At 38.4% G+C, this 12,918-nt stretch overlaps 1 protein-coding gene across 1 annotated transcript; it reads left to right on the top strand.

Moving 5' to 3' along the window:
- The first annotated feature begins 80 nt into the window (after positions 1–80).
- On the top strand, positions 81–11,595 carry ALG11 (ALG11 alpha-1,2-mannosyltransferase). Its single transcript, XM_075199062.1, has 4 exons — positions 81–185; positions 4,582–4,815; positions 5,741–6,666; positions 11,189–11,595. Exons 1-4 carry the CDS (start codon positions 151–153, stop codon positions 11,458–11,460), a joined length of 1,467 nt encoding a protein of 488 aa, XP_075055163.1. The 5' UTR covers positions 81–150; the 3' UTR covers positions 11,461–11,595.
- Positions 11,596–12,918: the final 1,323 nt, after the last annotated feature.

Below are 12,918 nucleotides of genomic sequence, written 5' to 3'. Positions count from 1 at the left end.
CACGCCCTTTTGCATACACGTTGCTGTCTGCTTGCCCTTTTCCGTGTGACGTCATCGCGCAGGGACGTCATTAACAAGCAGCAAGCCAATCAGAGAGCAGACAGTACTGTCTGCTGTTTGCGGTGACGTGTGAGCCCGTGTCATGTGATCATGGCCGGAGTGTTGTGCGTATGTGGTGTGATGAGGTGAGGATGTCTCTGTTATTCTTATACCTACCCGGGCGCTGCTCTCCATGTATAGTAACTTCCCTCTGATGGGTGGGGAGGTGCAGTGTGCGGTAATGGTGTCCGTCATGTACTGTGGTATTGGGAATATGTCATTTATTCTGGATAACACTTGGTCTGAAAGAACTGCTGCAGTAACATATGTCCTGTTCATTCCAATCTCTGCATGATGTACCCCCTATATTCATTCTGTAATAATATATATCATGTATATTCCATCCCCTGCAGGATGTACCCCCTATATCCATCCTGTAATAATATATATCATGTCCATCCCCTGCAGGATGTACCCCCTATATTCATTCTGTAATAATATATATCATGTCCATCCCCTGCAGGATGTACCCCCTATATTCATTCTGTAATATATATCATGTCTATTCCCTGCAGGATGTACCCCCTATATTCATTCTGTAATAATATATATCATGTCCAATCCCTGCAGGATGTACCCCCTATATCCATTCTGTAATAATATATATCATGTCCATTCCCTGCAGGATGTACCCCCTATATCCATTCTGTAATAATATATATCATGTCCATTCCCTGCAGGATGTACCCCCTATATCCATTCTGTAATAATATATATCATGTCCATTCTATTCCCTGCAGGATGTACCCCCTATATTCATTCTGTAATAATATATATCATGTCCATTTCATTCCCTGCAGGATGTACCCCCTATATCCATTCTGTAATAATATATATCATGTCCATTCCCTGCAGGATGTACCCCCTATATTCATTCTGTAATAATATATATCATGTCCATTCCCTGCAGGGTGTACCCCCTATATTCATTTTGTAATATATATCATGTCCATTCCCTGCAGGATGTACCCCCTATATTCATTATGTAATAATATATATCATGTCTATTCCCTGCAGGATGTACCCCCTATATTCATTCTGTAATAATATATATCATGTCCATTCCCTGCAGGATGTACCCCCTATATTCATTCTGTAATATATATCATGTCCATTCTATTCCCTGCAGGATGTACCCCCTATATTCATTCTGTAATAATATATATCATGTCCATTCCCTGCAGGATGTACCCCCTATATTCATTCTGTAATATATATCATGTCCAGTCCATTCCCTGCAGGATGTACCCCCTATATTCATTCTGTAATATATATCATGTCCATTTCATTCCCTGCAGGATGTACCCCCTATATTCATTCTGTAATAATATATATCATGTCCATTCTATTCCCTGCAGGATGTACCCCCTATATTCATTCTGTAATAATATATATCATGTCCATTCCCTGCAGGATGTACTCCCTATATTCATTTTGTAATAATATATATCATGTCCATTCCAATCCCTGCAGGATGTACCCCCTATATCCATTCTGTAATAATATATATCATGTCCATTCCCTGCAGGATGTACCCCCTATATCCATTCTGTAATAATATATATCATGTATATTCCATCCCCTGCAGGATGTACCCCCTATATCCATTCTGTAATAATATATATCATGTCCATTCCCTGCAGGATGTACCCCCTATATTCATTCTGTAATAATATATATCATGTCCATTCCCTGCAGGATGTACCCCCTATATTCATTCTGTAATAATATATATCATGTCCATTCCCTGCAGGATGTACCCCCTATATTCATTTTGTAATATATATCATGTCCATTCCCTGCAGGATGTACCCCCCTATATTCATTATGTAATAATATATATCATGTCCATTCCCTGCAGGATGTACCCCCTATATTCATTATGTAATAATATATATCATGTCTATTCCCTGCAGGATGTACCCCCTATATTCATTCTGTAATAATATATATCATGTCTATTCCCTGCAGGATGTACCCCCTATATTCATTCTGTAATAATATATATCATGTCCATTCCCTGCAGGATGTACCCCCTATATTCATTCTGTAATGTATATCATGTGCATTTCATTCCCTGCAGGATGTACCCCCTATATTCATTCTGTAATAATATATATCATGTCCATTCCCTGCAGGATGTACCCCCTATATTCATTCTGTAATATATATCATGTCCATTTCATTCCCTGCAGGATGTACCCCCTATATTCATTCTGTAATACTATATATCATGTCCATTCTATTCCCTGCAGGATGTACCCCCTATATTCATTCTGTAATAATATATATCATGTCCATTCCCTGCAGGATGTACTCCCTATATTCATTCTGTAATAATATATATCATTTCCATTCCCTGCAGGATGTACCCCCTATATTCATTCTGTAATAATATATATCATGTCCATTCCCTGCAGGATGTACCCCTTATATTCATTCTGTAATAATATATATCATGTCCATTCCCTGCAGGATGTACCCCCTATATTCATTCTGTAATAATATATATCATGTCCATTCCAATCCCTGCAGGATGTACCCCCTATATTCATTCTGTAATAATATATATCATGTCCATTCCATTCCCTGCAGGATGTACCCCCTATATTCATTCTGTAATGTATATCATGTCCATTTCATTCCCTGCAGGATGTACCCCCTATATTCATTCTGTAATAATATATATCATGTCCATTCCCTGCAGGATGTACCCCCTATATTCATTCTGTAATATATATCATGTCCATTTCATTCCCTGCAGGATGTACCCCCTATATTCATTCTGTAATACTATATATCATGTCCATTCTATTCCCTGCAGGATGTACCCCCTATATTCATTCTGTAATAATATATATCATGTCCATTCCCTGCAGGATGTACCCCCTATATTCATTCTGTAATAATATATATCATGTCCATTCCCTGCAGGATGTACTCCCTATATTCATTCTGTAATAATATATATCATGTCCATTCCCTGCAGGATGTACCCCCTATATTCATTCTGTAATAATATATATCATGTCTATTCCATTCCCTGCTGGCTACGATTATTGAATATAAGGCTGCTAGACAGTGTATGGGAAACGGTGCTGTACAGACTCAGTACCCTTTCTCTCTGTGAGTTTTTCTAGGAGAGTTATACACTGCCCGCAGGAGGAACAAGAATCACATGAAATATCTTATTTGCACAATAGCCCATTATTAATTATTAGCAAGACCTACAACTGCCCTCTGATAAGGTCTTGTTTTGGACTCTGTGGAATAATATATTCGAGGTGGATGAGATCTAGAAGTATGGATGATTTCTGAAATAATACTTATTGATTATTGAATGTTGAATCTAGGAGATCACCAATAGTTGTGGTTTGAATGATTTTTTTCATGTGTGATGTTTATAGATCAGTGCACTGATCATAGGAACTAATATGAATTTATGCTGTTTATTTTTTATTTTGTTTGTATTAATTTTCTATTTAAATGTGATTTATTTATATCAAGTTTTGTGGATTTATTCACAATTGAGTGCTGCTCTCAGTGCTGTGGTTCTTTTCAGGTCTATTTTGATTCATTTAAGAACTCTCAGGTTCTTCACAGCTGCAGGAGCTGGAATCACTAACTGTGTTTGGGATACATGGTTGATCAGCACCACAATCTTTTCTAGCTATATTTTACCATGTTAAAATGCCCCCACCTTTCCCTAGTTATCCATTACCATATGCAGCATCCCTTAGTCGTCATCATCAGGGTGGTGTGTATGGTTATACTTTGTGCTGTCAGTGAGACATTGGCACATAGATTACATGGTACTCATGTGATCATGCACATTATGAGGTGGAAGCAATAAACATGGTTGTAAATTAATGATCATATCAGAGATGCATGTGCACATATGTGGGTCATGTACAGTAATGTACTGCCTCTCACATGCTCTCTGACTAATGAGCTGCTTTTGTGAACTTTGCTCCATATAGAGGTGCGTTTCACACCACAATCTTCTTGCTTTAATTTGATCACTACTTTGTGCTTTTGGAGTACCTTACTCCCTCCACTATAATCCTCTGTAAAATAAGTTTGTGGCTTCCTGCTTGCCTCCATGTCCCTTTACATATGATGGAGCTGTCCTGACCTTGGGCAATCATATGAGTGGATCGTTCAGTGCCTCCCATAAATACAGTGCACTCATTTCCTGTTATATGTGCTTCTGGGAGCTTTCTGATGACCTGATTGGCTACATATTGTTCTGTCTCCACCCACTTCAAAACTGCTTCCACATCAGATTAAGAATGATGATAAAAAGGGACGTTGACCTGATTCAAATGCACTTTAAAAATATTCCATGTTGATGAATCTACATGATATGATAAAACTCTGGTTACATTAACATGTTTTTGGGCTGATACAGAGATTATCTCAAATTGTGCACTTCTTTATATTCTAAATTTTGAAGATGTAAATGATGTTTTTCCTGTTCAGGTTGCTGACCTCCCTGTTTATTCCTGCACTCTTTGCAAGTGTCACCGTCACCCTGGTTTTGGCTTTTCTTTTCTGCTGCCTCCGATTGTGGATTGCGCAGAAGAAAAAGTCATCTGTGAAATTATGTAAAGATGGTAAGGCACAAAAAGTAGTGGCTTTCTTTCACCCGTACTGCAACGCAGGAGGAGGAGGAGAGCGAGTGCTCTGGTGCGCACTGCGAGCTTTACAGAAAAGGTATGTAATTCCTGTGTAATGTGTATTCCATCTAATCCTTTATTGTAAATGTTCATGGACATGATGTAAGGACTAAAAGGCTTAATACTTTTATATCCTCTCTGTGGCACATTTACTGTTAGCTTTAAGGTATTTATTTTTTTACCACTTGTATTGTCTTGCACCTGTCCTCCTGCAATGCCCATGCTTCATTCATCTACGCTCTTCAGCCATGTCTTTATCTGATCAAGACAGAGTTACATCCAGGGTGCAGCTCTGTGTCGTATCCAAGGGTAACCAAACTAAACAGTTCTGTTTGGATTATTAAAATCACAGAACGAAATCGGAAAGTTAAATAATGCCTTTAGTAGAATTTTCAGGAGACCATGTACAAACTAATTTTAAAGTAATTTAAAGATGGGAGACACTCATGGGGCATGTTGCATCCAGACAAGCTTTACAGTATTGTATTGCCCTCATTCAATGTGATTAAACAATCCTTTGGTCATTTATGAGCTGCATTCTCTTTCTGCACGACTATCTACCATTTACACACTTTGCAGAAATGTGTGCCTAGTCCATACCAACCAACAGAAATAAAATAACATTTATAGGAATTTCTTTAATGCTTCCTGGATGAGCCTTATGGTAGTTACATTCATGCTAGAAAATTCTGGTGTTGCTACAGACCCATCAATAACGTGATGGCTGTTTCTATACACAGAGCTTATTGTGAATTAAAAAATATTTATACCCACCCACTCCAGTAATGTCCAGAAGTGCAGCTTTCAAGTATACTGTCCATAGAGATCAGCACATTATATCTGTGTATTGATTTGCTCTACTACAGTCAGCAGTCAGACTGTACTGCAGCAAAGTGTGTGTGTGTTAATTCAGTGGTATATGCTGCTAAATAAAGCATGAATTTTATCTTTTTGTATCCCAGGTACAAAGATGCTGTATATGTTGTTTACACTGGTGACAAAGATGTCTCTGGAGAACAGATTCTTAATGGGGCAGTTGGCAGATTTAACATCAAGTTATCGTATCCTGTTAAGTTTGTTTTCCTGGAAAAGCGTGACTTAGTTGAAGACAGACTTTATCCTCATTTCACTCTGCTGGGACAGAGCTTGGGTTCCATTGTTTTAGGGTGGGAAGCATTGGTAAAATGCGTGCCTGATGTGTATATTGATTCCATGGGCTATGCATTTACATTGCCCCTGTTTAAATATCTGGGGGGCTGCCGAGTGGGATGCTATGTGCACTACCCAACTATCAGTACAGATATGCTGTCTGTGGTTCGGGACCACCATTCTAGATTCAACAACTCTGCATTCATCTCAAACAACCCTGTCCTGAGCCGACTGAAATTGATTTACTATTATTTATTTGCGCTGATTTATGGATGGGTTGGATCTTGTAGTGATCTGGTAATGGTCAACTCCACGTGGACATTCAACCACATCATGGATTTATGGAAATGTAGTAACTGCATCAGCATTGTCTACCCACCCTGTGATGTGCAGACATTCTTGGATATTGGTCTGAACCAGGAGCAAGAGAGAAAAGGACAATCCGTGGTGTCTGTTGGTCAATTCAGACCGGAGAAAGACCATGGACTGCAGATCCGTGCTTTTAGCACATTGCTGTCAAAAAAGACTCCAGAGGAAAGGGTAAATCTGAAACTCCTCCTCATTGGTGGGTGCCGCAACAGACAAGATGAACTTCGTGTGTCGGAACTGAAGAAACTGTCTGCAGAATTAGGAGTTTCCGTGGAGTTTAAAGTAAACATTCCATTTGAGGAGTTGAAGAAACATCTCAGTGAAGCCACCATTGGGTTACATACAATGTGGAACGAGCACTTTGGAATTGGTAAGAATCTCTTGTGGTTCACATTTGTTTATATTTGAAACAGTTGAGCAGCCTGAGGCTATATGGAAAGTATAATAGCCATAGACCCTTATTGTATCTACTCTAGGCACATTATTATTATTATCATTTATTTGTTGGGCGCCACAAGGTTTCCGAAGCGCCTTACATAGTACAAACAGTAGACCATACAGGGTGAAACATTACAGAACAATAAACAGAGTACCAATGCTTCAGAAACTCCGGGCAGACGTATGGAGTAAATACGGAGCAGAAGATTCGGTATGGAGACAGGAGGGGAGAGGGGCCCTGCTCATGCGAGCTTACATCCTAAGGGAAGGATGCAGCTACCTGGCATGTAGGACTTGTCTAGGCATGAAATACAATAGCTTCAATAACTACTTATTACTGCTTGGATGTTTAAGCTCCAGAACACACTTGCATCATCCTGCTGTCAGTGACTGCTTTTTGATGTTAGCACACAGTGATCAAATTGTACGTTGTGTGTTTTAAATGTGGAAGAGCCAGGAGTCATGCTGCGCTGAGTATTGTCCTGTGTGAATGCAGGACCAGGACTGTTGACTAGTACTAATAGACCATTGCTACAACACATTTAAAAGCATTTGGCATGTCCTTGGTCTAGGGCCATTCCTGTCCACTGCATCACAAACATGATGTCATCCGGCTTGAACCGAGTAGTGCAAATTACTTTTCACTCTATTCTTGTTCAAAGCCGATGTCTGCAAGATGACGCACTGGTCAGTGATGACCATTGATGGAGGATTTAATATGACCAGCCCACCAAAGATGGCAAGCGCTGCAGAAGATAGTATAGTGGTTATAATTGGGGTCTATTTTCTACCTAAAAACATAGGTGTAATTTCCCTATAAATCTAGTGTACACTGAATGCTAGAAATACTATTGGTGGTTCCCATGATACCTGAAGGTCTGGTTAAAAATAAAATTGTAAAATAAATAACATTCTGGTTTCTAGCCCCATAGTTATGTCAGATCTTGTATGAAGTACAAATATTTGTTATATCTTTATCCAAATCCAGTTACTTACATCTAAGAAACATTTCCAGAACATGCACAGATCTCGCACAAAACACTGCAAAAACTGAATTGGCTAATTATTTCACATTGATTACTGCAATTCCCTACTAATTATTTTTTACCCTGACCAGACGTTCACCCTACAAGCTATTTTGAATGTAGTGCCTATACAAATTTTTCTCACAAAACATTCCTCTACTGTTGCTCCAGTTCTTAAAATAACTACAGAATTCAATATAAAAAACCATTAGCAAAAGCTCACCAACTTACACGTCTTCCAGGAGATGCCCAACCCAGTCCTCAAGAGATATCAACAGTTCATGTGCTAAGGATTTCTTTAATCATGCACAGGTGAGTTATTCTATTTTCTGGGTCCGTTATTATCTCACCTGTTTCCACAGACAGAAATCCTGAAAACATGACCTGTTGGTAGCTCTTGAGGACTGGGCTTGAGCACCTCTGTCTTAGAATATCTCCCGACTCGGCCTCTCTGCTCTGCCCATGATTTGTGTCTCATTCGCATGAATTTCCTGCCCCTATTCCTGGTAACAAGACTTATTTTGTGCTGCACCCACTTTGCAGAATTCCTTTTCCCATACAACAAAACTCTCCAAACTTTCTAGTGGTCCCTGGAGTCTCAACTCCAAGCTTATCAAATCCCAGAACCACATCCTTAATCTCGCTAGGATATTGTACCCAATTACTACCCCTCTACCTGTATACAGTTTGCTCAAAACGTTTATTTACCGTCTATACTGACCCTCAAGCCAACATTGGTTTGACTGGCTCATATAGGCCATTAAACACACTTTGCTATTACAACCTGGCTGGACCAATATGCAGTATGTGGCACTTACTCTCATGTATATTACTCTTATTGTCCTATATATTCTTTCATATTTCATCTTGAATTTTACACTTAAAATGAAAAGATCTTTGTGCCAATATAAATAAAAATGATCTACCAGTTATAATAAAGTTGTACTAATGAAGACTTATTATAGGGAGCAATGATCCATAATTGTACAACTAGTTACTAGTATTCAGTAACACTATATGTAAACTTACATCTGTTCCAATTTTTGTTTTAAAAATCACTCTTTAATATAGTAGGTCTCCTTCACTATAATATATCCATTCTTATAACCCACTTCCAATTAGCTGTAAACTAGGTTACATTGTCATTTGATTTGAAATATTCCCAATAGGCATTCAATTGTATCTGTTATACCGTCCATTGTAGAAAACCCAAATAAATCCATCCTCGTGTGTGTGTGTGTGTGTGTGTGTGTGTGTGTGTGTGTGTATATATATATATGTATAATATATTATATATTATATATATATTATACATACATATATATGTTAGTGGTTCCAGGGCTGTGCCCTGGTAACTGGAGAAAGTCCCCTTCTCCTGCCTCGGCCCCTGTTTCCTCATACTGACACTCTTCCACATGGAAGAGTCTGGACACACCTACCTTTTTGGATTTCCGTGTATACACGTGTTTTTTGTTAGTATCTGCATATGGAGACATAGAGATATTACATCCCACGGCTGTGGCACCCGATATCTTCATAGCGACACAGGAGGACTTATTTACAGGAAAGCGATGAGTAGAACCTAGTTCCAGCAAGGTATTTCACCTATAAATTGTGGACTTATGTGACATTTTGCTGCACTCAATGTGCTTGGAGCGTGTGAGCTTCATTGGTTGGATTATCTTGTCCACAGCTGGATATGTAAAATCGCTTCTCATTCTGAAGGAGGAGTTGTTTTCAAAGTAATTACGATTTGCTTAAACTGATTATTATTCCAAAATTTCTCCGCTGGTTATTACCCATTTGCCGCTATTGATCAATCGCATACTCTGTCTATGCATATATCTTCAGAGCCTTATAAATATTGAAGGTGTTTCATCATCCAATTCGATCCACGGATTTAACCATCTTTTAATACTTGTATGTTTATATGTTTTAATAAATTAGATATATTTTACACACCAGCGCTGCCACTTATATATCTTTTTGCTCTTACAATTGCTTGATGAGACCAGTACTCGTCATTTGTGGCTGGCTGCAGGTGTGCATATCAAAACGCATATTTTATCCTGCTAAAATAACACTTATACAATATATATTAATTATCCTGACCAGCGCTGGGTATATATTCCTCCTTTTTTCAGATTTACTATAAGACCCATAGCAAACCGATGACTTAATTATCCAAATGCACACACTCTGTGCTCTGGTAGCTAAACCGTTAACCCTTCACACACTGGTTTCTAAAGGGTTAATCCAGCCAAGCAATCTGTCTTCTTAACAGGCAATGGATTAATTTAGAGAAATAAGGACATGAACTATTAATTTTTAGATTTAATATACAAAATGTACAATGCTTAGATATTAAAAAACAATTCTATAAAAATTTGACATACAAATAAAAAATTGCAAACGGTTATAAAAACAAATGGAATGAAAGTACAGAACATCACTTACATATAATAATCTGTATGCCTGGGGATAGGCAGAAAAGATGGGCAGTGCTTCAAGTAGATTGATCCCCAAGAAGCTGACAATTTGTCCATTCACAACACAGGTTTTTAAGCAACATTAAATTGGACCGCATTCACAGGGCAGTGTGGATGCTAATGTGGGGGGCAGAAATGTCCCCTGGGTGTCATCTAGGGGTTGTTCAAAACAATGCCTAAAGTTTTGACCTTTGGTAACTTTTCTCAGATATATCCTAGAGACATAACTTCCCCTTCAATAAACTGGTCATAACTTCCAGTACATTTAAATACCAAATATGATGGGGTTACAGCGATATCAGATCTCATCCCACAATACATGTGACTATGGTTGTTCACTGTATAGTTAGTATCTATGTTTTAAACCCCTTGTGTGGTTTTTGCCCCTCTGTACGGAGTGCCACATGGATTTCCCGAAATATGAAGGCATTTTCTTGGAAGTTACTATTTCTAAATACCTGCCTAGAAAGCATTCAGGTTATGCCTTCTGTCTCCAAGATTCTCACCTAGACATATGGCTCTCCCTGATTCACACCTAGTGGTTATTTTGTATTTACAATACCTATTGAAAGGAAGTCAATTAGGAAGTGGAATATATGATCAAAAACAAAGGATGTCTGTGATCTGCTTCTCTTAGTTTCCTCCCAGAGTGTCCTCTCAACCTAATTACCTCCTACTAGGCTACTTGACCAAATGTTTTAAAAAGAAAACAAACTTATCTGAGGGGACAATCATGTTCACTTCTATTTATCAATGTAAGATTTTATTTGGGCCCTGATGTTAATATTCTATTGTATCATATTTTATGCCCTCATCCTGACAAAGTTGTATTCTTCAATACGTGCAAGATGGACAGTTGGGTGTGTTTGCAGAGATAGAAATGTATTGCATGCCTGCTTATTTGTAAATGACCTTTTCTGTGCTTTGTTTGTCTTTGTAGGTGTGGTTGAATGTATGGCCGCAGGGACAATAATTCTGGCTCACAACTCGGGAGGTCCCAAACTCGACATTGTAGTCAAATATGAAGGACATGAAACTGGCTTCCTGGCTGACAGTGAGGACAGTTATGCTTCTGCTATGGACCACATCCTCTCCATGTCTGAACAGAGTAGACTACAGATCAGACAAAATGCGCGATCTTCCGTCTCTAGATTCTCAGACCAGGAGTTTGAAACCAATTTTCTCTCTGCTACTGAGCTACTATTTAATTAACAACCCTTTTGGGAGTTTTTGTTGGGAATTGGGAGGGGGAAAAAGTGTACATTTTTTATATTTAACACTCTAGTTGTATATATTGATCTGCTGTAAATTAAAAGTAATTCCTCAAAAGGTGGATTATTTTTCATAGTTACTTTTTATGTGTGGTTTATTTTGGATTTTTTTATTATATAATATAGTAGTATAACACAAACTACCCAAACTATAAACTACTGACTACAGTTTTGCTCCCTGAGCAGCGAGCTGAAATTGAACGAGTAAATTACCGTATGAACGGTAATTACGCGCAATATTACCGTATAAACGGTAATAGTTTTAACGTGCTCGTTCCAGCGGTGCCCAGAGGAACAATTGAATACCCCCCCCCCTAGAGTCAAGAGTGTTATCACATTGACTGACACTTGGGGTGGCTCTGCCCTATTTTGAAAAATAAACCTGAGTCTTCCCTACCAAAGCCTTCACCACACAGGATAGAGGACACATGCCATGCTTTGATCAAAGGAGATTTTGGAGGACCTCAAAGTGCTCTATACTCATCAGGCTAGAGAAGGTTACAAGACTATTTATAAAAACTTGGCTTCACCAATCCAAAGCCTGGCAAATTGTGTAGAACATATGGCATATAATATTCCAGGAGTGAACTCCAGGCTAATAATGATCTGCAGGGCTTTCTTGCACTAGGCAATGTTACTGTTAATGAGTTCTTTGTCTGTGTAAAATATATATATACCTGAGCTGAATACTGTACATGAAATAACAGGAAAGTTTGTTTTTATTTAACCAAATAAGTTGACCATGCTCTTTGCTGCAATCTGCCATGTTAAGAGGGTGGTACTTCTCCAACAAAGCAGACACAGGGTGAATGACCCTTTGGCAGACATTCAGAAATGTAGTGTACGGATCTGTGAAGTCATACACGCAGGGCTAGTGATGTCCGTGAGTATCTGAAAGTACTGAATTCTCCACTGTATCAGACCCCATCAGATGTTGGCATAGCCCAGCTCAGAGTAGAGGTAATACTTTACCTTTTAAACAGAGGAAGTGGGAAATCAAGGTAATAGCAGATCATGTATTCTCCCTTCAAATTTTAAACAAAACCATCTATATGGCATGTTTTCTCACTGAAATGCTAATTTTTGGTTATTGCCTTTTCTTAAAGTTTCCTCCTTTTCTGTTTTTCAGCAGCTTGCAAATAAGTGGTACAAGAGGGAACCAAAATACAAGTTTATTCTATTTGAAAGGGCAAAGTATGCTCTGTGTGTGTGTGAGATATAGATATATATATATATATATATATATATATATATATATATATACATACATACATACTCTATAAAATTAGTGTGGGAATTAGTGGTGCTATATAAATAGCTAATGTATAAATGTTTCCATGAGAACATTTGTTTTTTAGAAGACCCACGCTCAAGATGGAAGCCCATCATGTGGTGAGGG

This window comes from Mixophyes fleayi, chromosome 2 (genome assembly GCF_038048845.1).
Source record: "Mixophyes fleayi isolate aMixFle1 chromosome 2, aMixFle1.hap1, whole genome shotgun sequence".
Lineage (NCBI taxonomy): Eukaryota > Metazoa > Chordata > Amphibia > Anura > Limnodynastidae > Mixophyes > Mixophyes fleayi.
Note: the sequence above shows the minus strand (reverse complement) of the source record. Positions and strands in the feature narration are given on the sequence as shown.